The sequence below is a fragment of the Gadus chalcogrammus genome, chromosome 20 (genome assembly GCF_026213295.1).
Source record: "Gadus chalcogrammus isolate NIFS_2021 chromosome 20, NIFS_Gcha_1.0, whole genome shotgun sequence".
NCBI lineage: Eukaryota > Metazoa > Chordata > Actinopteri > Gadiformes > Gadidae > Gadus > Gadus chalcogrammus.
The window spans coordinates 3395965-3422102 of NC_079431.1; the positions used below are offsets into that span (position 1 = coordinate 3395965).

General features: G+C 46.2%; 2 protein-coding genes across 7 annotated transcripts in view; one reads left to right on the forward strand and one right to left on the reverse strand.

The window, feature by feature from the left end:
• Positions 1–681, forward strand: part of LOC130373007 (formin-like protein 2) — a 48777-nt gene extending 48096 nt beyond the window's left edge. The window contains exon 27 of one of the 4 annotated variants that reach the window (XM_056579198.1): positions 311–681. In XM_056579198.1, the coding sequence (XP_056435173.1) occupies positions 311–380 (70 nt within the window). In that variant the 3' untranslated portion in view covers positions 381–681. The remainder of the gene's footprint in view (positions 1–310) is intronic. The other 3 variants (XM_056579199.1, XM_056579200.1, XM_056579201.1) reach the window with 3 other exon arrangements.
• A 3493-nt stretch (positions 682–4174) lies between these two features.
• On the reverse strand, positions 4175–23274 carry LOC130373008 (pre-mRNA-processing factor 40 homolog A-like). Of its 3 annotated transcripts, none has more exons than XM_056579203.1 (27): positions 23189–23232; positions 22409–22489; positions 22111–22254; positions 21278–21361; positions 20564–20582; positions 20450–20466; positions 20246–20287; positions 19775–19885; positions 18993–19113; positions 18491–18515; positions 18023–18235; positions 16984–17089; positions 15439–15503; positions 14762–14926; positions 13118–13226; positions 12465–12615; positions 10648–10781; positions 9786–9900; positions 9224–9315; positions 8900–9016; positions 7807–7944; positions 7277–7372; positions 7071–7157; positions 6414–6504; positions 6236–6297; positions 5750–5902; positions 4175–5099 (listed from the first exon to the last, which is right to left on the reverse strand). In XM_056579203.1, exons 1-27 carry the CDS (start codon positions 23189–23191, stop codon positions 5010–5012), a joined length of 2631 nt encoding a protein of 876 aa, XP_056435178.1. In that variant the 5' UTR covers positions 23192–23232; the 3' UTR covers positions 4175–5009. The 3 variants fall into 3 exon arrangements, with proteins under 3 accessions (XP_056435178.1, XP_056435177.1, XP_056435180.1); XM_056579202.1 differs by having other exon boundaries at positions 4177–5099; positions 20450–20469; positions 23189–23233; XM_056579205.1 differs by lacking the exon at positions 22409–22489 and having other exon boundaries at positions 4178–5099; positions 20450–20469; positions 23189–23274.
• Between the last annotated feature and the right edge of the window lie 2864 nt (positions 23275–26138).

The window sequence follows — 26138 nt, forward strand, 5'->3', positions numbered from 1 at the left end:
AATTTTTTTTCGCATTTGGTTCCAACAATTTCAGCAAAGCATTGGCCAAATATCATTCCAAACACCTAACTGTATTATTCTCTCCATCTTGGCAAGGAGGCAACATCGAAAGCCCCCCCCACCCCCCCAGTGTAGTTATTTTAAATGATATGTCAGCAAGAGACTTGAGAGAGAATCGTGTTTTAGTTTCCGTGCGTTTTAAACTCAAGCTGCTTTGTTAGACTGGACGTCAGCGATGGCTAGACCCCACGATATGTCTGACCCCTGCTTTGTGTCCCCACCACACACGCACGCACACGCACACGCACACCAGATCTGAGGAACCAGCCATACAGGCGAGCCGATGGCGTGCGTCGCAGTGGCCGCCGGCGTTTCGATGACCAGAGCCTGCGGCCAATCAACAGCGGGGAGGTGGTCATGTGACGAGGGACCGCAGGAAGATGTGATGTGGATGGGTGAAGGGACGTGCGATGGTTTTAGAAAGAGAGGGGGAGAAAGAGAGAGAGAGAGCGGATGGATGTGAGACGGAAGATGCCGGGAGGAGGATGCTGCTGAGTCTCCTAGCAACCAACAGAGATAAATATGTAAATATATACATGAAAGAAAACGAAAAGACAATGAATCTCTGGCGTAGGAGTAGCCTCTGGAATAAGAAGCACTGGGGTGTGGGGGGGGGGGGGGGGGGGTTAGACCGATGGAGACGAGGGAGTGGGAGAGTGGTCTGCAATGTTAAAAAGAAAAGAAAAGTAATTTGCAAAGTGCCTGAACTTTTCGTGTGATGTCATAACGTTGTTAGTTTTCGGTTCGTTTTTCGTCCAATTGTCGATAGTCATTACAATCCATGAAACACCGCCAGGCTTTAAATCCTTAAGACATCTGGGATGCGATGAACCAACTGGATGATACGGTGATACGTAGCAGGGCAGTGGATACTGGGAAGAAGAACTGGAACTTGCACAGAATGTATGGAGCGCATTCCGTGTGACAGTTCCGGAACCCTCCGGCACGAGGATCCAAGGCCGCATTACTTAAGCACATTCCAAGACTCCAGGGATTCCTGTTTTTTCAAAACAAAATGGCTTTTCAATCTTTTTTTCTCCAAAAGGGTTCCTTATCAAAGTATTAGCTGTTGAGATTGAAGCGATGATTCGAAAAATCGTAGAAAAGGTCTGGTAGGACCGTGCCACGGTGACTTTGAATTATTTCAAGAGGGATATGAGTTGTTGGAGGATGGGGCCAGGTTAATGTGAACTTTATATTGCACATCATTTGTATGCTTGACTGTACGGACGACTCATTCAAAGCTTATTCTTTGGTGAGGAGAGAACGAGGCTGTCCCATCACAGTGATGCGATGTTAGTGTGTCCTCCATTTTGTTTGAATACAGTTGTGTTGTGGGTCAATACATGAATATACCACCAGAGTGTTCACTAGCAGAGTGTACCCAGGACACTGAAGCCCATGTGATGAATACACGATGGAAGGTGGATCGAAATACTTTATTTTTGTTTGTTTGAAATTGTTCAAAGGGGATTTGGAATCAGTGCAGCCATCTTCATATCCTTATTGTATTTTTTATTGTATAGTATTTAACCACTAAAAAGGTTTCATTCTAGCTTTCAATGTTTGTTTTTGTTTCATGTGACCTTTCCATTTGGCAGAATGTCAGTTAATGACGGCTCCTCTACGTCGACATGGCAAAAAAAACAAAAAAACTAAGTTTTGTAAATGTACAGATATTTTGCTACAAACGTAAATTTTGTTGTACCCTTTTTTTAATTCCTAATTCATGAGCCGTGAGGTTCATATTGTAAATATTGTTTAAACAAAAGTTTACAATGCTCTGTGCTCTACAATTTGAATGTTATTAACTTATAGTTGTTTTCATTTCTTATATTTAATTAAACCAAAACAATAGCCTAACAAATCATTATTGTAGAGCGCTATGAAGGCTTCTCATACTGGATCACTTCATTAAATACCGAGTGGATCAGAAAACTACACTAAGCCAGCGACGCACACAGCACGGGATGCAAGGGTTTCATACACTGTTTGAGTGTGTGAATAGCGTTAAATTTTAATCTAATTTGGACCTCAATGTTGACATTTGTTTATTTCTTTAAATAAGTTACTGCCAATTAAGAACATAATGGTTTGATAGCAATGGAACATTGACATGAAATCGATTTAGCCTTTCTTATTTGATGTACCCGGTTCGAATAAGGTTGTTTTCCAGTCGCTGGCTTGTGTAACGTTGTGATCCATTCTGTTCTCTGGACCAAAAATAACCCATTAAAGCATGTTGTGCATTACCATGTTCTCTGAAGAACGTCCTGCTCATCTCTTCTCCTGGACTGGATAATACTGGCATGTCTCTTTTTAAATCAGAATTGTATTTTAGGCATTGTGTGCTGACTATAAAATACTTAAAATAACCTTTTTTTTTTACGTTAGGCGGGATTCTTAATGAATACGATCAATTAAACTATTTACATTGAATGGATGTTTGTTTAATTCACTGCTGTTTTGGTCCTGGCACAGAAATATCCTTTGCACCTAATTTTGATAAACTGCCAATTTAGGTTCCGCATCCCCGTAAAGCACATCACATGTCAATGGATATCTCTCGTGCGTTGAGAGTAAACTTCTGAAGGACATGAACTGAGCAGTTTTATTTTAATGCTATGAAAGAGCTGCCAACACGGACATGAACTGAGCAGTTTTATTTTAATGTTATGAAAGAGCTGCCAACACATTGAGCGTCAGACTCACTCAAATTACCGTCTTCACATGCTCTCACCCCGCACCTCCTATTTCTCACACCAATTACTCGCTATAACGCGACATTTTCAATAATATTGCCTCATATATAAGAGTTGTTCCTGGCCAACAGTCATAGCGTAGTAACTACGATCACGCGGCACGCCATCTACATTTCAGAGAAGCGCGGTTACTCCATCTACACTTTAACTGCGCATCTACATGTGTTTGTACGGTAAAACACTTTTGCGCCGACAGGAACTTCATGGCCCAAACAAGACCGTGAACTTACTCAGAATGGCCAACAAGTTATTTCAACGGGAAGAATTTGTATTTTCGTTTGTTGAAATATATACTCACGTCTTACCTAATACGCAGGCAGATATAGAAAAGACATTATATAATCAAATTTCTACAAACTCCACCATTTACTTATATCATGTATCAAGGTATCTCTGGTGATATTCAAGTCGTCTTAATCATTAGATGCTAAACTCATCACCAATATGCATGTATTAGCCTATTATATGGCAGATACACAATTAATGGAAAAAAAAAATCTACAAACCACGGTTTTCTTGTTCATTTTCCAACAAGCGTCCTGGACATTTATTTCTTGTTAATAGTTGCAATACGATCTTTACATTTCGATTATGTGCCAGGACACGTGATTTGCATGTCAAATATGTCAGGAAAGCCCTTGCATTTGAAGTGTAATGACTTACGAACTTGGTGCCAAAACCGTTTGCATCAATGGGAAGAAATACCACCACCAGACGTGTCGCCGTTGAGGATGGGACGGTCTTCAAAATTCAAATATAATCCGACATGTTTTAGTGTTCATGACCTGCTGATTACCGTTTAAGACAAGGTTTCAAGCCCTTATTGTTCCTCAAACATTAAGTAGTTGTTTGAATTTACGTCAACTTCCGGCCATATCTTAACCTCCAGCTCTGGCGCAGTGGATAGAGCTCTCGGTTATTGGCTCTAAGGTCCTTTGTTCAAGTACTGCCAAGGTGGGTCACTACAGATTAGTGCTTTTTAAAACATAACCTTGCCCGTGTGAATTTAATGTTAAATCGATCCTCCAACCACTTCATTCACGATGATTTGGTGTTTGAGTGGAGAGAACTATCGAGTATGATCCCCTCTTTCCTTGGTTGAAGTCCTGCGTTGGCAAGCAGTGACTTGGGAATAAGGATTACTTCAATCAAGAAAGTCACCTTTCTAACAGAAATGTCCAAAACAAGAGAACCTAAAGTGTCCTGGTTATATTTTTCGAGGTTGTGATGCAGTAATTAAAAAGTAAGTTGATCAAATATTGCCAACTTAAAAGCAAATTCTGCCGAAATGGAAGATGACCCGTGGGACTTCGGACTTGGCTCTGGTGTGGGTCAAATAGACCCATACCCGGTGGTCAATAGTGATCATTGAACGCCTTTCATTTTTGTATGGTTTTGTTAAGGATTAGAAGTTATGAAATTTTGGAAATGGGTGCAAGAAATCAAATCTTCTGCGATGACCCTCAAACAAATGTGCCGCTCAAATTTCACTCCAAGATTTTCTGGAAACTTGTCATCCATTCATATCATCATCATAGGGCTGACAGTGCAACTATGTGCCTTTTGAAAAGCATGATATTGAGGAGCCATCCTCCATGGAAATAGTATTTTATTACATGTACAGATAATCCAAATTCTCCAATTCTCAAAATCCTGTTTGACGAGTCCGAAGACGTACAGCGACAGTTAAGTTAAAAACCTTCAAAGCAGATTTCCCCCGGTTCTCTGGACTTGTGGACTCGTTAATAAGAACCCAGTCGAAAGCTAAAAAAAAAAAGAAAAAAAAGTTGACCAACCTTCACACGATCGTCGGCATCGGGCGACGAAACCGCTTCCGAATCCATTAGCTAAATAACGGAAAGTAAAAACGTACACCTACAACCTACAAATATAATCTAAAGCATAACCAAGGCAACAACAAGGCTATTTTACGCCACCAAAGACCAATCCATTTTTTTTTTTTTTATAAAAAGACACAAGTTACCAAAGTCGTACGAATTATCATACAATCGTGAAGTTGTACAGTTATCGGACGGCTACGACCGCTGCGTTCGGCGCGGTGGCGGCCTTTGATCAACATGGAGGAGGAGGAGGAGGAGGAGCAGGAATGCATGGGGAGTTTTTTTTGTTGTGTTTTTTTTTTCCCAGGAGGTGGCCAGCAGTGGCGATGGTGGGGGGGGGGGGGAATCAAGGGGCGTCCAGCTGCTCCAGTAAGGTCCGCCTCCTCTTCTCCAGCTCGCCCTCACTCAGCTCGCTGCCAGAGGTGTCCCAGCCGCCCTGGGCAGAGGAGAGGACACAGGGCTGGGTTACAACACAGCTGGTGTGGGGGGAAAGACACGACTTCTGTTCATTTAAAATCCACAAGCAAGACCTTTAAACCGTCCAATCATAAATGACTGTAAGGGATTGTAAAACTGTCTTAGTGTATAAGTGTTCAAACGTAGTAAACTAAAGATAAAATAAAACATGTTCTTACAATATATTTTTAAACATGCAATGTTTACCCTCATAATCTGAAGGTTATTTATTATTCAAAATACTAGGTAGGGAGACAAAGTAATATGGTACGCCTCAATACAAAACAGTAGGGTTGTCAAGGTAACCCATTTTATAATTTTAACACGAATTTAAGAAATCCCATGGTGGGCCCCTGAGTCCAATGGTGGGCCCCTGACTCCCATGGTGGGGCCCTGAGTCCAATGGTGGGCCCCTGACTCCCATGGTGGGGCCCAGAGATTAGCGTTCCTGATAACACCTCAGACGGATCTCAACAGGGAACACACCGCTAGCCATATTCAAATTCAATACGATCGCTTGTTACGACAACTCTACTGCACCCCACAGAACAGTGTATAAGGTGTTCCACGTGTCAGCTACTCAAGGTTCATCCAATGGGTTAAGGTTAGGGTTGGGGTTCAGGGACAGACCTCCTCCTTGGGAGCCTTTCTCTTGGGGGACTTCTGTTTGGGCTCCTGGTGGCTCTTTCCTCGGGACTTGTCGTTCTCCTTGTCTTTCTCTTGGTCCTTCTCCCGCTTCCCGTCTCTCTCTCTTCCCTTCTTGTCTCCGTCGGACTCGGACGCCTGTGTGAGCGGTCGGGGGTTAATGCGGAGAGGACACACCCAGGAGGAACACTCAAAACAATCGGATCGCTGCGCTCGTCTCTGATGGGCACATATCGGTGCACACCCCTCGCCACACGAGCTACCGCTTGGCCACTTATGCAGCTGGATCAACCGCGTCCGTTATACGGTCGTTAACAGCCAATAGCTTTAAATCGAACTCTCTCAGGTTTACGGTTCAATCCCATTTCTGCCCCTGACCCCTTCCCCCTCCCCCTTGTTTTGAAGGGGTAAGAGTAAGGGGTAGAAATGGGATGGGGCCTAAAAGTTCCTCCGTGGAGCTCTGCTACTCACAGACTTGTGGCGTCGCTTCTTTCCCTTCTTCTTGTGCTTCTTGGACTTCTTGTAGCTTCGCTCTGTGGGCCAGAAGGAGGAACAGTGTCAGTTAAGGCAGCGAGGTCCCGTGTGAGAGGGTGCGGTCGTCCTACCCGGTCCGTCTGAGGTATCCCAGCCCCCCCCCCTCCCTCCTCACCGGACTCTCCACTGGAGGAGCGCTCGGACGGAGACTTGGACTGGGACCTCTTCTTCTTCTTGTGGTACTCGTCCTCCTCGGACTCGGAGCCCTGTGGCGGCGGCGGCGCCCGCAGAAGAACAAGGTGTGAGGGGGGGGGGGGGGGGGGGGGGGGGGGCGACGACGACGACAACTTTACTATGTCAGGCGCACACGGCCGCCGTCTGAAGACTACATCAACAATGGGGGGAATAAAAATTGCCAAAATTGCGATCGCGATTTAGTACGCAATTTTTCTCTTTTTGAAGTTCCTTATGTGCTGCATCATTCACTCAACAGGCAGTAACATATGACCTCCTCTTTCCTATGTGTTGAGATGATATTATATTATTTATTGATTTATATTATAACATCTTTAATGAACTATTGGATTGTAAACTAAAAAGAAATAGAAATCTTACTGATCTCCAGTCGGTGACAGTAAAATATTTCCCCCCCCCCCAAAATAATAAAAAAAAATCATCTTTATTGTTATTGTTTGTTTATTTCTATTCTAATCGCAGCCTCTGCGATTTGCAAAACACGTTATATTACACGGCTTGAATTCGATTAATCGTTCAGCCCTATCGACAAGGACACGGCGCCCGCAGAGTGCTGCGCGGGCGGGGCGGGACGTACCGATCGGGAGCGGGAACGCTTCCTGTGGTGCTTCTTCGACTTCTTGGAGTGCTTCTTCGTCTTCGAGTGATGGTGCTGGCATTCATGCTGAGGGGGAGACAGAAGAAGAGAGGGGGTTGAGGTTCGCTCCGTCAGGAGGAGGGATGAGTGTGGGGCCGGGGGGGACGGACGGACGGACGACGGACGACGGACGACGGACGACTCACCTCCAGCACGTGCATGAAGTCTTTGAAGATCCTCTTCCTCTCCGACTCCAGCGTCACGTCCTCGAACACAGACTCTTTGAGGAACCGCTCTCGGGCCTGAGCGGACAGGGTTAGGGTTAGTTAACCCAATGACAGACTGCACTCTGGGTGGTAAAGGTTATGTTCTATGACCCCGTTTGAAAGCTACAGGAAATGTTATATTTTATTACCTCAAGTATCAATAAGGGCAACAACAAGAAAATTATACTAATATATTCACCTCAAAGATTTTTTATAGATATACATTTTTTGGATAAAAGTTCAAAGGTTCAAAGTGATCACACCAACATAACCGTCTCTCGTGGCTTCAATGAAAACCTCTGTTACCAATATAATTTGTCTAAATGAGAGTAGTACAGATTCTGTAAATCTCACAGACCAGGACGGTCCACGAGATTTAAGCCTGCTCCTTCTGACACCACAACCAGATAACCCATCCAAGATGGCCGAGAGAGGACACCACTATCCAAGACATCGACGCGCGGACGTACCGTCTCCCAGCTGGCCTCGGGTTCCAGCGGGGGCGTGGCCTGCTTCAGCATGCTTTTGAAGGCGGCCTCCTTCCTCTTCATCTTCCTGGCCTCCTCCTTCTCCCGTTCCCTCTCCCGGGCCTCCGCCTTCTCCAGCAGCTACAGGAGGAGAGGAGTCAGTACCAGCAGCCCGTGATACACATTGATGCACTGCGTTACACATTGATGCTCTGTGATGCTATGCGTTACACATCGATGCTCTGTGTTACACATCGATGCTCTGCGTTACACATCGATGCTCTGCGTTACACATCGATGCTCTGCGTTACACATCGATGCTCTGTGTTACACATCGATGCTCTGTGTTACACATCGATGCTCTGCGTTACACATCGATGCTCTGCGTTACACATCGATGCTCTGTGTTACACATTGATGCTCTGCGTTACACACTGATGCACCACAATACAAAGTGATACAAATTGATGCACCGTGATACACATTGCTCAGGGTATCCCTGCAGAAAATGTGTTGGTGGTGGTGGTGGTGGTGTTGGCAGTCAGACAGGGGGGGGTGGTTGCTGTCTGACCGGGGGTGTACTATTTTACAGGTGGACCACTTATGCTTATTTACATGCAGGCTGTCAGCCTGATCTATACACAGAGAATGAATGAAGTTTAGAATATGTTATACTTTAGAATAAAAAAAACAAAACAAGGAGGTTGTAAAGTGCTGTGGGAAGCCATGTTGGTACAGTGTGATAGTGATACCCATCGATGCATCGTGATATGAGGGTTATTTATGCCCAGGGTCCAAAAATAACCTTTGTTGTCCGTTTATCTTGCCAGGGTGGAAAACTTTGCAATTTTTAATATGCAACCCTGAAGTGTTCATTTTCTACCCTGTTTATACCCAAAATGTTATTAACTTCTAGCGCTCGAAGAAGACTGTAACCCTCCCCGCACAGCGCCAGCTTCCCCAAATAGCATTTCATTTTGAAACGGAAATTACTGTCTATGACAAGTATCATGTTATCATGGCTCAAAGCTCAGCAATATGTTTTATAATCTAGAGTCTAAATAATAGCGATCATATAGGGAAGCGCGGTTCTTACGCTGTTGAACGCCAACTTGATGTTGCCTGCGTCCAAGGTGGTGGCCCTCTTGTCCGAGCTGATGACCGTGCCGAAGTCCTCGAAGGTGGTGTTCACCTCCACCAGGAAGCTCTTATCCTGGGAAAGGGGTGGGGGTGAATTAAGATGGTGAGGCATCGGCAATGAGAACAGGATATCCTGGCCTCGATGAATCAACAGCTCAAACTGAAGATTAGAAACCTAGAGTGGCTGGTGTTTGAACCTGTTGGATCAATGACGCTGATTGTGGTTATTATTGGGTAATCGGATGTTGAAATCCGTCCCTGTGCAAAGTCGGAGACGCACCTTCAGTATGTCTTTGATGATTCTCTTCTCGTCGTGGTAACGGGCTTTCAGGTCCTCCACGTAGAACTTAAACAGGTCCAGGGGGGTGACGCCTGATGTTGGAGAAGGACAGACGCGCATGTTATGGTCCATGTGCTACAGGCCAATTATTCTCTAAGTGTCTGTCCGTCAGAGAGTGAGTGAGTGAGTGAGTCCCTGTGTTTGTGTTTCCGTGTGTGCGTGTGCGTGTGTGTATGCCTGTGTTTGTGTTTCCGTGTGTTTGTGCCCCTCTGAGTGTACGTGTTTGCCCGCCTGCGTGTGTGCCTTAGTGTGTGTGTCCATGTGTCTGTGTGCCCGTCTGTGTGTGTGTGTTTGAATCTGTGTGTGTGTGTGTGTGCGTGCGTGCGTGCGTGCGTGCCTGGGTGCATGCGCGCATGTCTGCGTGCGTGCCCGTCCTTGTTTGTGTATGCCCGCCTGTGTGCCTGTCTGTGCCCGTGTTTGCGTGTGTGTGTGTGTGCGTCACGTGCCCGTCCTTGTTTGTGTATGCCCGCCGGTGTGCCTGTGTGTGTGTGGGGGCTCCTACCGGGCTGGCCCAGCATGTTGGCGAAGCGGATGTCGGAGCTGACGGTGGGGTACATCTCCATCCAGGCAGACATGGAGTGCAGCTGGCCGTGGTCGTGCAGCTCGTCCAGGAATTTCTAAACAGCAACACAACATCAACACAACCTCATCAATACGGCTGACAGCGGACTTGTCGTGGGGATGGGGCTTCTGCCATACAGTGAGAGATGTGGTGTCTTGTCCTTAAGTGTCTAATGAGGAATGAACACTTCAACCTGCGTGACTAACGACCATTTCACTGGGGGTTTTATGTGTCGCAAATGCCTAACACCGACCACAAAATAATTCATTAGGATAAATGTACCCATGGTGGCTTTACGTGTTAACAGGGGAAGTAATCACCAAAGTAGAAGACGGTTCCATTTGAGTCTCACAAAGTGCCGCTGAACATTTGCCCGTTAAGCCCTTTGAGACTGTAATGGGGATTAAGGGCTATGCAAATAAAATTGAATTGAACATTTGTGTTATTTTTAACTACAATATATAAAGCTGTTAAACTGGGGGGAATTTCAACGCACAATACAAGAAGTCTGCTACTTCTGCCTAAGGGAGCTGACTCGAGTGAGTGTGACGTTGGTTAGGACAGCGTTTGATCAGCTCATTGCTGCCTTCTCCTATGGACCTCAATGTGTCCACTTTTTCTAAAACCTTTACGAGTGTCACAATGCCTCAGATCACATTTTTGGAAACTCGTGGGCAAAGTTCTCCTGCTTTGACTGTGTTTACTCAACAGACCCGGGAAAAATAAACCTAGCGTCGTGTTGTGTGATGATCCCGGTCTAGCGGATGTTAATTCCGACGGACGGACGGACGGACAGACTCACCTGGAAGGACTCGCGGTTCTTGCGCTGCCGTCTCCTCTCTCTGAGCAGCGTCTTCTGCTTCTCGTCCTCCTCCTCCTTCTCCAGGGCCCGGATGTGCTCCTCGAAGCAGATCAACGCGTCCTCCTTGTCCATGTCTGCATGGGGACGAGGAGACGTTAATGCTAAGCACTGTACTCTTCACTGGGCCTTTTCCCCTCATATGAGAGTTAGCGATTAATGCTAAGCACTTTACACATCACTGGGCCTTTTCCCCTCGTGAGTTAGCATTAATGCTTAGTACTGTACTCTTCCCCTTAAATGAGAGTTAGTGATAATGCTAAGCACTGTACTCTTCACTGGACATTGAGACTTTCACAGAGGAATCATCATCGGGCAAACAAAGATGTCACTCATAACATTCAATACGGGAACCTCCTTCGACGCACCAGGGCATGGGCGCTACACTAAACTTGTGAAGACAACATCACACATTGACCATGGACCCTATGCCCTGGCAAGTACAAGGACCAGAGCTGGTAATTAGTGTTAAGAGTGACACCCATGTTCCTCCTACGGTGACGCGTCTATGAGAAGGGTCCGCTCCCCTCACATGATAGTTAGCGCTGATGCTAGGTAATGTCCACTTCACTGGGCCTGGTGCGTGTTCAGAGGATAGCATGGGGGTAACATTTACACCACCTGCTGTACACTCGACTTGGCTTCATCCCTCACCCGGGGCGAGCACATCAGTAATTTAGTCTGTAAGTGCACACGTTAATCACACATGATGTTATGCCATGAATATTCCATTAGAGTGAGAGTAGTTCATCATTTTGGAATGTGTATTAGGTTTCATATGACCCTGTGCTTATATAACTAAAAGACTAATAAAAGAACATGAGTGAGAGTGCAAAGTTTCTTGCCACACACTCTTTAAAATCAGATGCCGTCTGGAACTCTCTGTGCCCATCTTTAGGTTCACAGCAGACGTAGATGCTGACAGTGTGCTTTCATGTTGGGCTACCGAACACGAAAACCCACTTTGGAGGCATTTACTGAGTTTGTATAGAATTGTAATGTTATGTGCTTTTCAGGATTTCATACGAGATTGGATCAGACTCGACTCCAAAACAAACCTCAGGGTAGATTACATTTTATGATCCTTACAAGTGCATAAAATGAGGCTGCACACTGTTATTTCAAGATATGAACGTAGACTAATTTCAACACATTATAAAACTACTGATAGATTCACTGAGGTTCTGACCTTATTGAAGCTTGTATTAACATGTAGGTGTATGTGTGTACAGGTGTGTGGTGTGTTAAAGGGTGTATAAACATGCGTGTGTGTGTGTGTAAAGTTGTGCGTTGTGTAACAGTGTGTATAGAGGCTTGTGTGTTTACAGGTGTGTTGTGTTAAAGGGTGCATAAACGTGCGTGTGTGTGTACAGACGTATGTGTGTGTGTTTGTTTGTGTGTGTGTTTGTGTGTGTGTGCACAGGGTGTATAGACGGGTGCGTTTGTTTGTGTGTATACAGGGTGTATAGACTCGTGTGTGTGTGTTTGTGTGTGTACAGGGTGTATAGACTCGTGTGTGTGTGTTTGTGTGTACAGGGTGTATAGACTCGTGTGTGTGTTTGTGTGTGTACAGGGTGTATAGACTCGTGTGTTTGTGTGTATACAGGGTGTATAGACTCGTGTGTGTGTGTTTGTGTGTGTACAGGGTGTATAGACTCGTGTGTGTGTGTGTTTGTGTGTGTACAGGGTGTATAGACTCGTGTGTGTGTGTGTGTGTGTGTGTGTGTGTACAGGGTGTATAGACGCGCGTGCGCTCGTACTCTGCAGCTCCTCGTCTTCAGCGAAGGTAGGGTTGTCTAGCAGGTACTGCTGCGCCTCAGACCAGGTGGTGCGGTACGTCACGTTGGCCATGTTGTCCAGGATGTTCTTCAGCGCCTCCCAGTTCCTCTTCCTCAGCTGCTTGGCTTGTTCCTGGAGGGGGGGGGGGGGGGGGGGGTGTTAGCCTCTCTACAGAGCTGCACTCAAAGCTTTGTGTGCTTGGCCCCGTTAGAACAATATGGTTGGATTTCCTGTTTGGCTCCCGCCACACACGTGAGCCAATTTCTCACGAGAGCCCAGTCCATAATCTTCAGGAAGAACCGCATGGATTAACTAATGTTTAAATGTTGATTCATGTTTCGATCGCTTACTGTTTAATTGAGTGCAGCCCTGATTGTTGCTGCTTTGAGTTCGCTCCATATTTTCATAAGTACATGAAGTGATTACTCCAATAGTGGTAAAACATTGTTTTGTGTTTGGGTTGTGACTTAACGACACGCGTGGATCCTGAGACTACATTTACGGAACCACTGTGACAGGCCTTAAACACTGGTATTCAAGTTTTCTTAACAAGGAGGGGGGCACTAGGTTCTGTGCACTGAAAGGAGAGCTCTTTAAAAAGGGGGTCGTTAGAGAACACAGGAAGATGGCCGACCTTCTCCTTCTTGGCCAGGTAGAAGAGAACGTCCTCGTAGATCTCCAGACGATCTCGCTCAGGGACGCAGCTCCACACCTCCTGGTCGCTGAACATCTGCTCCGCTTTCCTGAGGACACACACACAAACAGACACACACACACTTAGTGGAGGCATATTTAACCACAAGAGGGCAGTGTTTCATAAGGACGTGTCCGATGAAGACTTAAAAAGGATTTCAATTTAGAAACACCTTACACCTGCTGCACGATTGTGTCGGTTTAGAGAAACATTTAGACGTATAAAAGTGCACAGCGTGTGTCCAGCAAGACTGTGCAGCAGTATTTTTCCGTTCGCCTCGACAACAAGCAGGATTCAACTCTGTGTGCACACAGGTAGGCCCAGTCGATGTGCACACGCTCTCACAGTCAGAGCCAGACAGGCTGTCATGGCAGTCACCGCATGTTGTGCACTCAGTCCAAGAATATAACCTCGGTCGCCTCGACAACCGCGGTGCCAGCCGCGTTCTAACGAGCGGGCCGGTTGTCAAGGTCACCGGTCGATTCCGCTGGCTGTCCTCTGGACGCGCCGGCGGCGTTCCACCCCCGTCAGGGAGCTAGTCTGCCGCCCTACAGCACACCAGACTGTCCGTTGAATATATATCTATGTATAGATATATATGAAAATACCTCCTGAGATCACGGCCCCTATGGAGGGTAGTGGGGGGTGGGTTTTGTGAAAGCGGCTGAATAAAAAAACACAAACCTTGAATAAAGGCCATTGTGTGGGCGATCCCGTGTCAGAAGCACGTGAGGTGGGGTCTGAGGCTTTGAGGACAGACAGCGCAACAAAAGATCCTTCAGTGTGGCCCGGTCCCCCGTTGGGATGAAAAGGTTGGTTATAATGGAAGACGTCACTGGTTCTGGCCCCACAGCATTCGCTCCAGGGTCTGACCGTGCACAAGGCGCTACAGAGCTAGCCGCGGACCAGGCGCTACAGAGCTAGCCGCGCACCAGGTGCTACAGAGCTAGTTGTGGAAAAGGCGCTAAAGGGCTAGCTGCGCACCAGATACCACAGAGCTAGCCGTGCACCAGGCTCTACAGGCTTAGCCGCACACGAGGCGCTACAGGGTTAGCCGCGGACCAGGCGCTACAGGGTTAGCAGTGCACCAAGAGCTACAGGGTTTGACTGTGCACCAGGTGCTACAGAGCTAGCCAAAGACAGGCCGCTACATGGCTAGCCACGCAACAGGCCCTACAGAGCTAGCTGCGCGACAGGCGCTGCAAAGCTAGCCGCGCACCAGATGCAACAGGGTTAGCCTCGCACCCGATGCTACAGAGCTAGCCGTGCACCAGCCGCTACAGGGCTAGCCACGCACCAGGCGCTACATGACTGGCCATGCACCAGGCGCTACATGACCAGCCATGCACCAAGCGCTACAGGGTTTGACTGTGCACCAGGCGCTAAAGGGCTAGCCGCGCACCAGAAGCTACAGAACTCAGCAGGCGCTAGAGATGTATGGCTGCTCGAAGGCTCTCGTTATGGATCACATCTGCAGAATCCTTTGGACAGTACGGAGAACTACTAATCAACGGCGGAGAGGGGGACTTGACAAGAACAAGGACGTGGTTCTTGTTAAGTGGGAGCAGCAGCAGCAGCACGTACTTGTATCTCGTGGTGGACGTCATCTTGTCGTGGTTCTCCAGGAACCTCTGGTAGGTCTCCTTGGACTCCTTGTACTTGATGCGGGCCTCCTCCTTCTCCTCCTTCTCCGTCTGCACCTTGTAGGCGTTGAACGCCTGCTTCTTCTCGCTCAGCTTGGGCAGGGCACTGCGTATCGCAAGAGGAGACCATGTTTAGAGTGACGTGGTGTGACGTGGGGTTATAATTATGATAAAAAAAAAACGTGTGGTTATGGTTTAGGGCTTTGACTCCGAACTTCGTTATTCGACTATCAAAAAATAAATCAGAATTCAAACGAATATTAGGCAGCCCTTAATATTCGAACCTGTTATGGGCAGGCCAAGAGGGAGAGACGTCGGAGACGTTTTTATTAGAAACCTAATAAATTTATTAGAAACCTAATAAACCGTTGGAACACGCAAGACCGGTAACCATAGCAACTCGGTAAACAAACCTCGCGAAGCCCAATCCAGGTCTTAATGAAGGAATTTAATGGTCAAAATATTACTAATAAATATTTGAATATATTCGAATATTAATATTAATAAACAAACAAACTTCTAATATGATTTTTGGGCAAAAGTCAAAGCCCTATTATGCTTATAATAAACGTATGGTTATAATAAACATGTGGGGTCATAGTAGGACGAGGCACTGACCTGTAGCGCGGATCGTTGATGATCATCTTCATGGCTTGCTCCCAGGAGGAGTTTGAGGACACACCCTGGAACCCAGAGAAGCACAGGACTTTAAAAAAAAGGAGGACGACCCAGACACCATCAGTCAACACGATACCTGATGCATACAGCAGGGGGCCACCATCACATACAGATACAGTTTAGTCTGGTGCACCTGTAGAACAAAACGCCAGGTGGAGGACGGGGGGGGGGCTCTGCGGGGAGCTTACGGCATTTTGCTACATCGTACGCGCGAATGAATGCATTTATCGTGATTGCGACTGGATGTCGAATTAAGAGGTCGTGGAGAAGTAATGACTGAGGCGAGAAACGCCGTCGGAGGACTGATCGTGTGGCCTTTCTGCCGCCCGTCCCGGGGAGGGGGGGGGGGTGGGGGGGGGAACCTGCGCCCCCATTACGAACCACCTTCGGCGTGTTCGCTCGCCGTGTCAGCTGTCACAGTCGGCCTGCCTTCGCTCGCTCGCTCTCTCAACCATTCACTCTCTCTCGCTCTCTCTCTCGCTCCCTTTCTCTGGATGTTTTAATCCCGTGCTTTTGATCCAGTAACACTAATCACGGCGACAGAGCCATTAAGATCACGCAGAGGGAAAAGGCGAGCGATCTCAGGAGAGCTCGCCAGAGTGAATTAAAAGGGGAGGCTAAATATAGCAACAAACGCCGCTGAGAGCGCGCACGGCGCTACCTGAGCGGGCACGCCAGCGCAACCGTGGCAACAGAATTAACCGCCGTGCCAAGACCTCCCAGGGGGGTCATGGATTATATCACAGATCCCCGACGCGAAAAGACTCTCGCCAGTAAACACACGTCGTCACAAACGACGCGGCCGTTGCTTCACCTGCACGCATGTCTCAACAGGCTGGGATGGGAACGAATGGACGAGAGTTGGGCAAATCCATTGTGTAGGATTTGTGGAACAAATTAGCGGGTTTTACCCGCCGAAAATAAACATCCGAAGTCGAAAATCATAAATGACCCCGGGACATCCAGTGTTTTAATCCAGTTAGTCCCATGTGGGATCTGAGGGGTCAAGGAATACTGACGCTAGTTGAACAGTCATGAGAACGGAGATCCCTAGATAGCCGTCAAAATACCAATGCTACACTTCTGTCATGATCAGTGTTGACTTTATAATGCATAATGTTATAGATAATATGTACCGTTCTTAATAATCTTCACATTAAATAATCTATTATATCTCAAATATATAATCATCAATGATACCATTATGCTGAACACACTAATCGAGCCAACCAAGTTTAAAGTCCACATTACCATTACATTGTAATGCATGCAAGTTCCAATTCAATAACCAAATCATTGCCCATACATATACTTCATTTACTCAAGTGTTGAAATTTCTTTCCAGACAACTTGTTGCTACATATTCTAGTAGCTGTAAAGCAGTAAGCACGCGCCCACTTCCCCAAGCCTGCAGCCGGCATCTCTGAAGAACCCCAGACCCACTTCAGTGCCTCTCCCCTCCCTTTCTGCCAGCCCTTCTCCTACCTTCTCCTTCAGCAGTTCTTTGAAGGCCTGCTTGGCCTCCTCTTTGGTGTTCCACTTGTAGGTCTTCTTCTGGAGCTCCGGGCGCTCCTCCTTGGGCGCTTCAGCACTGGGGATTCAAACCAAAAGGTGGATTTTAAAAGGCGTGTACGTTGCTTTGAGACGGCGACGATGATGATGAAGATGCTCTGTTGAGACGGACATAAAATGACTCAAACATCCGGGGTCGTCCCCATGATGGAGAGTGGTGACGGTTGGTGTACAGTGAGAGTTTGTCTAAGATTGGCCATGTAAAGAGCATTCAAACGTCCTCCAAGAAATGGCCAGGAACATGCAAGGCCCTGCTACACACTGCGCCACACGGCAAAGGTAGAAACCCTTTCAGAAATAAAGGAAAAAGCGAGAAAGCATGCTTCCTTTTAGTTTGATGATTGAAAAAAATAAATTGTCCCCGGGTCAAAAGGTAAATTATGCGTATATAACGTAGAAGCACTAACCCATATCAGTAACTGAGAACCTTTATATTCACTGATACAGAAATGCCAAATATGAATGGGTCTACTGTCCAAAAATAATAACAAGGAGCCATTTCTACTAAAGAAGGGAAGATAAAAGTCCTGTGTTGTGCAGTACAAGTGGCTTCTTGAAAACGTGTTTATAAATGATGCCACTGACATATGGAATGAGTAGAAAGATTGTACGGCACTTACACTTGTAGCTGTCCTTCAGGCAGGCTAGTGTGTACAGGGACAATGGTTAAACAGAGAACCCAGCTCATCTTCACGGGTGTGTCTAACCATCAGGACTGGCCCTCCACAGTGTAGGCACTAACTTCTTTCAACGGAACCCTGTGAACTGCACCATCATGCAATGCCTGCACTAAATGATTTTTACGCCTTAAATAAAGCCCTTTCTAAAAAGAGGTTCAAGGCCTTTTTTTTCTGACACAGCACTGGGCTTCGAACTGAAAACCAGATGGTAGTCAAACACCCACCACCAAGACAACGCCCCCCCCCCCAGTTCCAACACACGGCAGCGTTACCTGGCTGCGGTTTCCACGGCGACGGGGGCCTCGGCAGAGGCCACAGGTGCGTCCGTGGCGGTGAGCTCGGCCACCTGGGACATGGGCTCCTCGGCGCGCGCCGGCGCGGGCTCCGCCTCCATCATGGTCGCCATGGCGATGGCGCCGGCGGCGGCCAGGTCGGCCTGCATGGCGGGGGCGGGGGCGGTGCCGGGAGCCATTGCCTCCGCCGTCCTGCGAGCAGATCGATTATGGGTGACGTGCCTAACAGCAGGCGGTGCGACACCTCCAACCACGAAAGGGTCCTCGCGTCACCGTAATTATAAACATCGGAAACGAAGCGCGGGCGTCCCTTTGATCCCACCCCCCCAACGGACGCAGAAAGAAATGGCCGTCTTTCATCTTCTTCAAAAAGGTTCATGTTTTTGCTGCTAATGAGCTAGCGTCCGAATATGCGCAGCGAGCCAAAGGTAAACAGGAAGCTCTTACCCGTTCTCCTCCGCTTTGATCATGGCTGGAAGAGACAAAGGAAATGGTGATTAGGGGACAGTTCATTTCAAAGGCACGTTACGTAGATAGGAACCACACAACGTAGTCGCGGATCAGGCGAGCGTTACTGGGTTTGTCTAACGATGGCCTGGCTCCAATAGTCCATTTAAATCCGGCCAGCGTTATTATGTAGAACATCAATGGTGAGCCGCGTGTCCTAATGTTAAAAACACAGTGGTGGGCGTCCGAGCAACAACACAGACTAATGAACCATCAGAAGACGTATGTTGTTTATGGGGAATGGGTTAACCTAGCGATTGTTGGTGCTTTTCACATGGTTCTATGAACATCCTTACTGCACCGACTGAGACATGTTTTCACACTTTCTTATGACAAAATTAATTATTGTAAGTCGCTTTGGATAAAAGCGTCAGCTAAATGCCCTTATTGTAAGACGCAATCTCAACTGCACCCAGCACGCTGGGGGGGGGGGGGGGCCTACCTTCCAGGTCCTCCAGTTCCTTGGGTTTAGTCCATCTGGACTCCTTGGTCAGGGAGTTGTAGTAGTAAGGCTTCCCCGTGTCCGACTTGTACTCTTTCCACGGACACTTGGACAGCATTTGCTGTTTTGGGGGAAGTATAAGGAAATTGATTGGCGAAGCAACAGTTTAGATCAGGGGTGCCCAACCAGTCGATCGCGGTCTACCAGTAGATCGCCGACAGATCCCAAGTCGATCGCGAGGGGTGAAGAAAAAAAAAAAAAAAAGTTTTTTTTTATTTATTTTTATTTATTTTTTTATGAAATTAAATTTGCGCGGGACATATACGCGCGGTAGCGCATGTGCTGTTAACAGCAGTTGAAAGCCGTCAACAGTAGTTACACACTCCTAAACGTTGGCATGGCTGAGGGGAAACAAGCTAAGACCTACCATTTTCACCCTGAGTGGGAGGAAGATTATTGATTATCGTTGAGAAGGTGCCGTGCGCAGACGGAATGAAACCCCCACTGAAGTCCGTAGGTTCACGATACAACCCCCCCCCCCCCGTCAACAATTGTTCTCTACCCCCCCCCCCCCCCCCCCCCCCCCCCCTGGCTTGAAGGTAGGTTTGCTGGTAGATCTCGGGAGGTTGGCTACTTGAAAAGTAGATCTTGGGTCAAAAAAGGTTGGGCACCCCTGGTTTAGATGATGAACAGAGACGTGTTTGGCTCTGTGTAGATGTTAGAGGAGAACCAAGCATTATCAGAGTCCAGAGTCGTCCATGGTTATGAATGGATGTATTTACCTCGGCAGGAGACTTGAGGTCGTCTGGTTTCTCCCAGGTGGACTGCTTGGTCTCTGTATTGTAGTAGTACGTCTTTGCGTCGAGAGATTTGTGCTCTGTCCACACCGATTTCTAGGAAGAGAAGACACAATGCCCAGATGAATCATCTAGGCTAGGAAGTATACCAACCAGAGCAACAAGGGACGAACTAATGCTTTTATCCCAAAAAGTTCACGATTCTCTGGCATGTTTTATTTGAAGTCTCCAAGTTCCCTGAGGAAGCCCTTAAATAGTTGTGTTACTGTCATCTTCTCTCGTACTTTTCAGTCTACATGGACGGTCTGTACCCCACACACACACACACACACACACACACACACACACACACACACACACACACACACACACACACACACACACACACACACACACACACACACACACACACACACACACACACACACACACACACACACACACACACACACACACCTTCTTTGGCTGATCCTCTGGTGGGGAGCCGTTTGTTGCGATCTGCAAGGCAACAACAAAATCAAACTCAAGTTCTTTCGACAACGCACTTTGAATGAAGAGCATTCAAAGTGCAGAATCTAACGTCATGAATAATGCAACGTCCTATCGTGAAACATTGAAGAAATGTCCGGAAAAGAAGCAAGAAGTCTTGGTTTGACTCACAGCTGTGCCTGGGGCTGCTGCTAGGAGGAGAGATAAACAAAAATCAACATAAATACATTGAAGTACAAAACATGAGGAAGGTTGTTATATGTGGAAAAATCTTAAAAGCCTTACCTGAAGACTCCACTCCAGGCTGTGGAAACAATAATAAACATATTAAAATAGGACTTCACAAGTAAACAGAATTAAACCTTGCAGACATACAAGCTATACTTCCTTTAATTCCCTCTTGGGTTTGGAATGCACTTCTTCATACTAAATTCAAAAACTACATTTACTAACTCTTTAATAACACAGAGTTACTAGCACAAAAAGTATATAGAGTATATTAAGAATGTGTATTCACAAAATGTAGCGTAAGCCATTTGCCAAGGAAGCCTGTAGGACTTAGTTGATGATGATGAGTCCTAATGAGGCAGTTATTCCCTATCGAACCAAAGGATTCTTCGCGATTCCCCCCCACACTGATCCTGCGGACATGTATAACTCATTACACACCTTAATTGCGCCCATCGTGACATTTGTTTATTCAGCTTTCTCACTTTGTCTTAGCGTTCTAAAAATAACATCTCATCAGGTCCTCAGAATGTGTGTGTGAGGTTTTTTCCCCTTTCCCAGAGCTAACATTAGCACCGCTACCAGTGTCTGTTAGACCACGTGTGCCAACGTGTGAAATGCTTCCGACTTGTAACTTGACAGCTCGAAAAAAGTATTTTTACAGGTGTAAAATCAAACAGAGGTGCCGTGGGAAGAGATGAAGAGATGAAGAAGGGGGGGGGGGGGGGGGGAGAAGGGGGATAGAAATTGGGGCATGGCGGGGGGGTTTACCGGTCCTGATGGCTGCATCGCTGCAGCTGGCATGCGATGGGGCATCATCATCCCAGGCATCATGGGTGGCATCATGCCCGGCATCTAATAAACACACGCATCAGGAGAAATTCAACGCACCGCGCTCCTCTTCCACACTCAGTGGCGCTGGGGGTGGGTGGGGTGTAACGCGCTGGGAGAGACATGGAGGGTAGGTGTGTGGAAGGGGCTAACGCAAGGCTACAGGCAAGGTGTTTGTCTGTGTGTTCGTGCGTCTGTGCGTGAGTGAGTCTGTGTGCGAGTTGTGTGTGTACGAGTCTGTGTGTGTGAGTTGTGTGTGTATGATTCTGTGTGTTTAGGTGAAAGGAGTTGCACCAGCAGGTGAGCTGTGGCTGACTCCAGTAAAACGGCTTGAAGTAAGAACGGTATGAAACCACAGCTTGTGCCAAAATAAGCAGCTTCCCTCCTGAACCCCCTCCACACCCTGACAGAGGTGAGATTCTGCTGCAGATGTGTGTGTTACAATTAGCACAGCTCTAATTTGAAACGCGTTGCTGCTGCTGTTGTTGTTGTTGAAATATATATATTTACAGAAAAAAAATCATTATTCAGGCAACTATCTACTGTTCTCAATGTAGGACAAGGTCTTTATATGGATGTAAATAGTTATAGGTTTTGTGAAGTGCTCACTTGAGTTGAGAATATATGGAAAATAATCTCCAACACAAATGTTGACTTCTGCCAATGGCAAAAACGAAATACCGAATTCACATTTGTTTAAATTGTTTGAATCTGCTTTATTCTAATGCCTCTGCATGTTTTAGATCCAAACGTAAACCCAGGTGAAACCTCACCTGTCCCATTGGAGGTCCACCCATCGGTGGCATCATGCCAGGGGGCATCATCCCAGGTGGCATGGGGGTCATGTTAGGTGGTCGTTGCCCCATGGGGGGCATTCCCATTGGAGGGAAATGAGGTGGGATTCCAGGTGGTCCCATCTATGGAAATCAACAGACGTATTAGCTCCAATAGTGTAATCCGTTCCAAAACATTTCTGATCGACTAGGTTCAATTTGATCAACAACTGGAGGAACTAAATAGGGTAAGTGGTGGGCTGGATAGTAGTAGTGGACATGCTAATTACACACTTACAAAGGGCGGAGGCATCCCAGAAGGGGGAACACCCGGGTACGGTGGTGCCTGGCTCGGGCCATTATTACCCTCTGACGAGGACTGTCATAAACAGGAGACCCAACACAGGCGATTAGGTACGTTGACTCGGGTCAGGTGAGATGAACCTCGTGGGTTAACCGGCTCGCATGTGTACATAGTAAGCCAGGTACAGATGCCAGGAGCCGGGTGAGTGACGGCGTGATGGGCAGCAAGTCATAGTTCATTCAAACTCGTAAAGGCTGCGAACTTTGCCCTCCTCGTCATTAGCCATCCTATTTGACTTTGAAGGTGGAAATATAACGCTGTTATGAAGTTCAATTGTGATTATTTACACATGCAGTCTGAATGCTGCAGCAGCTCGGCAGATTAAGTGGCAAGTTCACACAATAACGAGTACGTGTATTGTATTGAGAGTTTTGTTATGGTTCTAGTATATGATGTTCAAAATAACCCGCAACCGACTCTTAATCCAATGTCGTTAACGTATAACGTTTCAGAGAACCGACTCCAGAATCATGAGTCCAGGTGTTAGCCCGAGCCCGGCAGAAAGTGTGTGTGTATGTGTGTGTGTGTGCTATGTTAGCTCCGTGCTAGCCGCTCTCATGAAGCACTTATCTGACCTATAACAACGTTATAGTCCCATTTAGAGGAGTATACATGCATCAAAGTTAACGTCTTCGATCATGGCAGTACTTCCAAAGCAAGCACCACCTATCGTTAATTGTAAAATATACATTTTTTTGACAAATCTATACTCACCATGTTGACTAAAGAGCGCCTCCAAGTATCCTGGCTACTCCGCAGTAACGTAGAATCTCATTGGTTCGTCGGCAGAGGGGTCAAAGGTAAAGACTTTGAGAGCGTCATTCAGCGTAGGTTTTGCGCATTTAGACGCAGCATTTAATTTCGTTACTAATTCAAAAATATCAGTCTGCTAGAAAATGTCCACAAAACCAAAAAGTGATTATAATAATTTTTTCCAATAATTTATTTTTTATGGGGGGAAATGCTAATTAAAACACAGGATACCTAAACACTTATACAGATTAGTAGATGAAAAAGAAGGATGAAGAAAGAACATCTGGAATTTTTAACCCAGAAAATGCAAACGGTTTTACTTGCACTGTGTTTGATAATGTAAATAATAAGCTGTTGTAAAAACAATATATTTTTCATGTTTTTATAATAAAAATAGGTCTAACTGTAATGAAGCATCTGTGCGTGCGTGTTATGGAATCAAAAATAATAGCAATACAAAGTTAAGTAGGCCTACTATGTTGAACCGCTACACCTGAGGGATACATGTATTTACATTGAGGTCTTGACATATCTGATGGAAAATCTTGTTTTTCTCTGCAGTACAGCACAACAAGGAATAACAGCTCAACCCTTATCATCTTTGTTCAGAGAGAGAGAGAGAGAGCGAAAGCGTGGAGTTTACTGACCTGTTAAGCACGTCAATTCTGGTACAAAGAAGCATTCCTAAGCTGTGCTGTTGCTATTTTTAATGATGCAACAGGTATCTGAGATTCAACAACGATAAGACCACAATTGCAGAAAGTAAGATAGAAGATGGAGTGAACAGAGGAACACATTGTGCCGCTTTTGGTGCACTTCGGCCCTTGTCCATCAGAGTGTCTGGAATGCAACAGAGGAGAGATGTGAAACACAACAGCCCGCCGCTGCGGCTGATGCTGCTGGCCGGCGCTCAGATCCATTTAGTGACAAGCACTGGAGCGGTCCGGATCCATTCTCTTAACAAGACGGAAGGCTGATAAATAGAGCGGCCGACTGAAGATTCAACCACATACGACACACTGGCCAAACAAACAAGCAGGTTTCCTCGAGTAGTCTTTCTCCATTCGTTTGTCTGACCTAGCTTTCTGTCTGGTTAGTTCTCTGGCTTTCTGTCTGGTTGGTTCTCTGGCTTTCTGTCAGGCTCTTCGCCTCTCTGACTGTCGATGTGTCTGTCTCCCAGTCTGGCTGCAAATTCATCTCTTTGGCTAGCTCTCCTACTCTGTGTCTGGCTCTTAATCGGTCTGACAGTCTGTCTGTTGGTCTATCTGTCTGTCTGACTCTGGCTAACATATATACCCACAGCTAGATGGCTTTTATGAATAATTTGTTTGGATGGGACAAGCTGTTCTAAAGGTATTCTTTATACATGTTTTATAAATGTCTAACTCTGCTGGTAATACATGCTGGTGCTCATTGGAAATGTATCCCAACCACAATATGCATCACAAATGTATGTTGGAAAGTAACTTTAAATGGACTGTCTGTCAATCTAGGGCATGGATTAGAGTTGATGCTATTCTGGGCTTCATCTTTTATTCAGTAATGACGGACTCTCTGAGTAGATGCAAAATAAGAAACCCGTAGTTCCAAATGCTGAAACAGAGCCGTAATGTACCACAGTTCACTAGGGTGTCACAGTGGTGTGTGTGTGTGCGTCAGTGCCGGTGTCAGCGTGTGTGTGTGTGTCGGTGCCGGTGTCGGCGTGTGTGTGTGTGTGTGTGTGACGTGTGTGTGGGTGTACACAGTGTATATTTGTGTGTGTGTGTGTGTGTGTGTGTGTGTGTGTGTGTGTGTGTGTGTGTGTCAGGGGGGTGCATCTGGATACACATGGGCATGAGTGTGTGTATATTTGTGTGTGTGTGTGTGTGTGTGTGTGTGTGTGTGTGTGTGTGTGTGTGTGTGTGTGTGTGTGTGTGTGTGTGTGTGTGTGTGTGTGTGTGTGTGTGTGTGTGTGTGTGTGTGTGTGTGTGTGCGGGTTTGTGGCATTGATTCACAATAACTCCCATTGTTGATGGTAGCCTCCAGCTAACTCAATAACAGTAGGCCACAGCCGTCTGCTGCTATTGGCACGCTGTCTACCAGCTACCATCTACATCCCAACATGAATAACGCCTGCGTTTAACACAAAGTATGTATTTTATGAGTTTATAGTACAAATTATATTCAAAGCAGGATAGACGTTCTTTTTCGCTTAGCTGAGGAGATTTATTGCAGTGATGGAAAAATGTAGCACTATATAAATTCTCAGATTAAAATTATCTAGGCAATAAACGATTCACTTACTTGTACTAAGCTTAAATATTTGTTAACTATTTGTACTTGTTTGTTTGCATTCAATTTAAAGGTATAACCACTTGATTTCACCAATGCAACATCTCAGCTGATATAATAAAGGCATTAGACTCAATTATATCAGCATTAAGTATATGATTATATTATTATTATTTATAAGCAAGGTCGACAGGAACAATATTGGAACAACTGGATTAGGGTGGGATTTAGGATGCGAAGGGGAATAATAAATAATGGTTGCCCTTACGTTGTCAATCAATATTATTTATGTTTGGAATGTAATCCCCGCCCACTTGGACATGGTGACATAATCACAAGAAACGGTTTGTTTTGGAGGCAACAAGATATCATAAAATGTCTTTATGTTTCATACACACAAAACACAAAGTGATTACGGTTTTCTTTCTATCGCTGTATCGATTTTACAAACGCACCATCCTTCAAAAGGTAAACAGAACCATACTGCATTCATAACCTACCTTCCTTTTGATTTATTCTTTTTTGGTCATCGGCGTCATTTTTGTCACCCACACAAAGCTGCTGATTGCCGAGCCCCATTCAGCCTCCCGTTCTCTAAACCTGGCTGATTTCAGTCAGTTAGATTGGAATGCCTGCACTT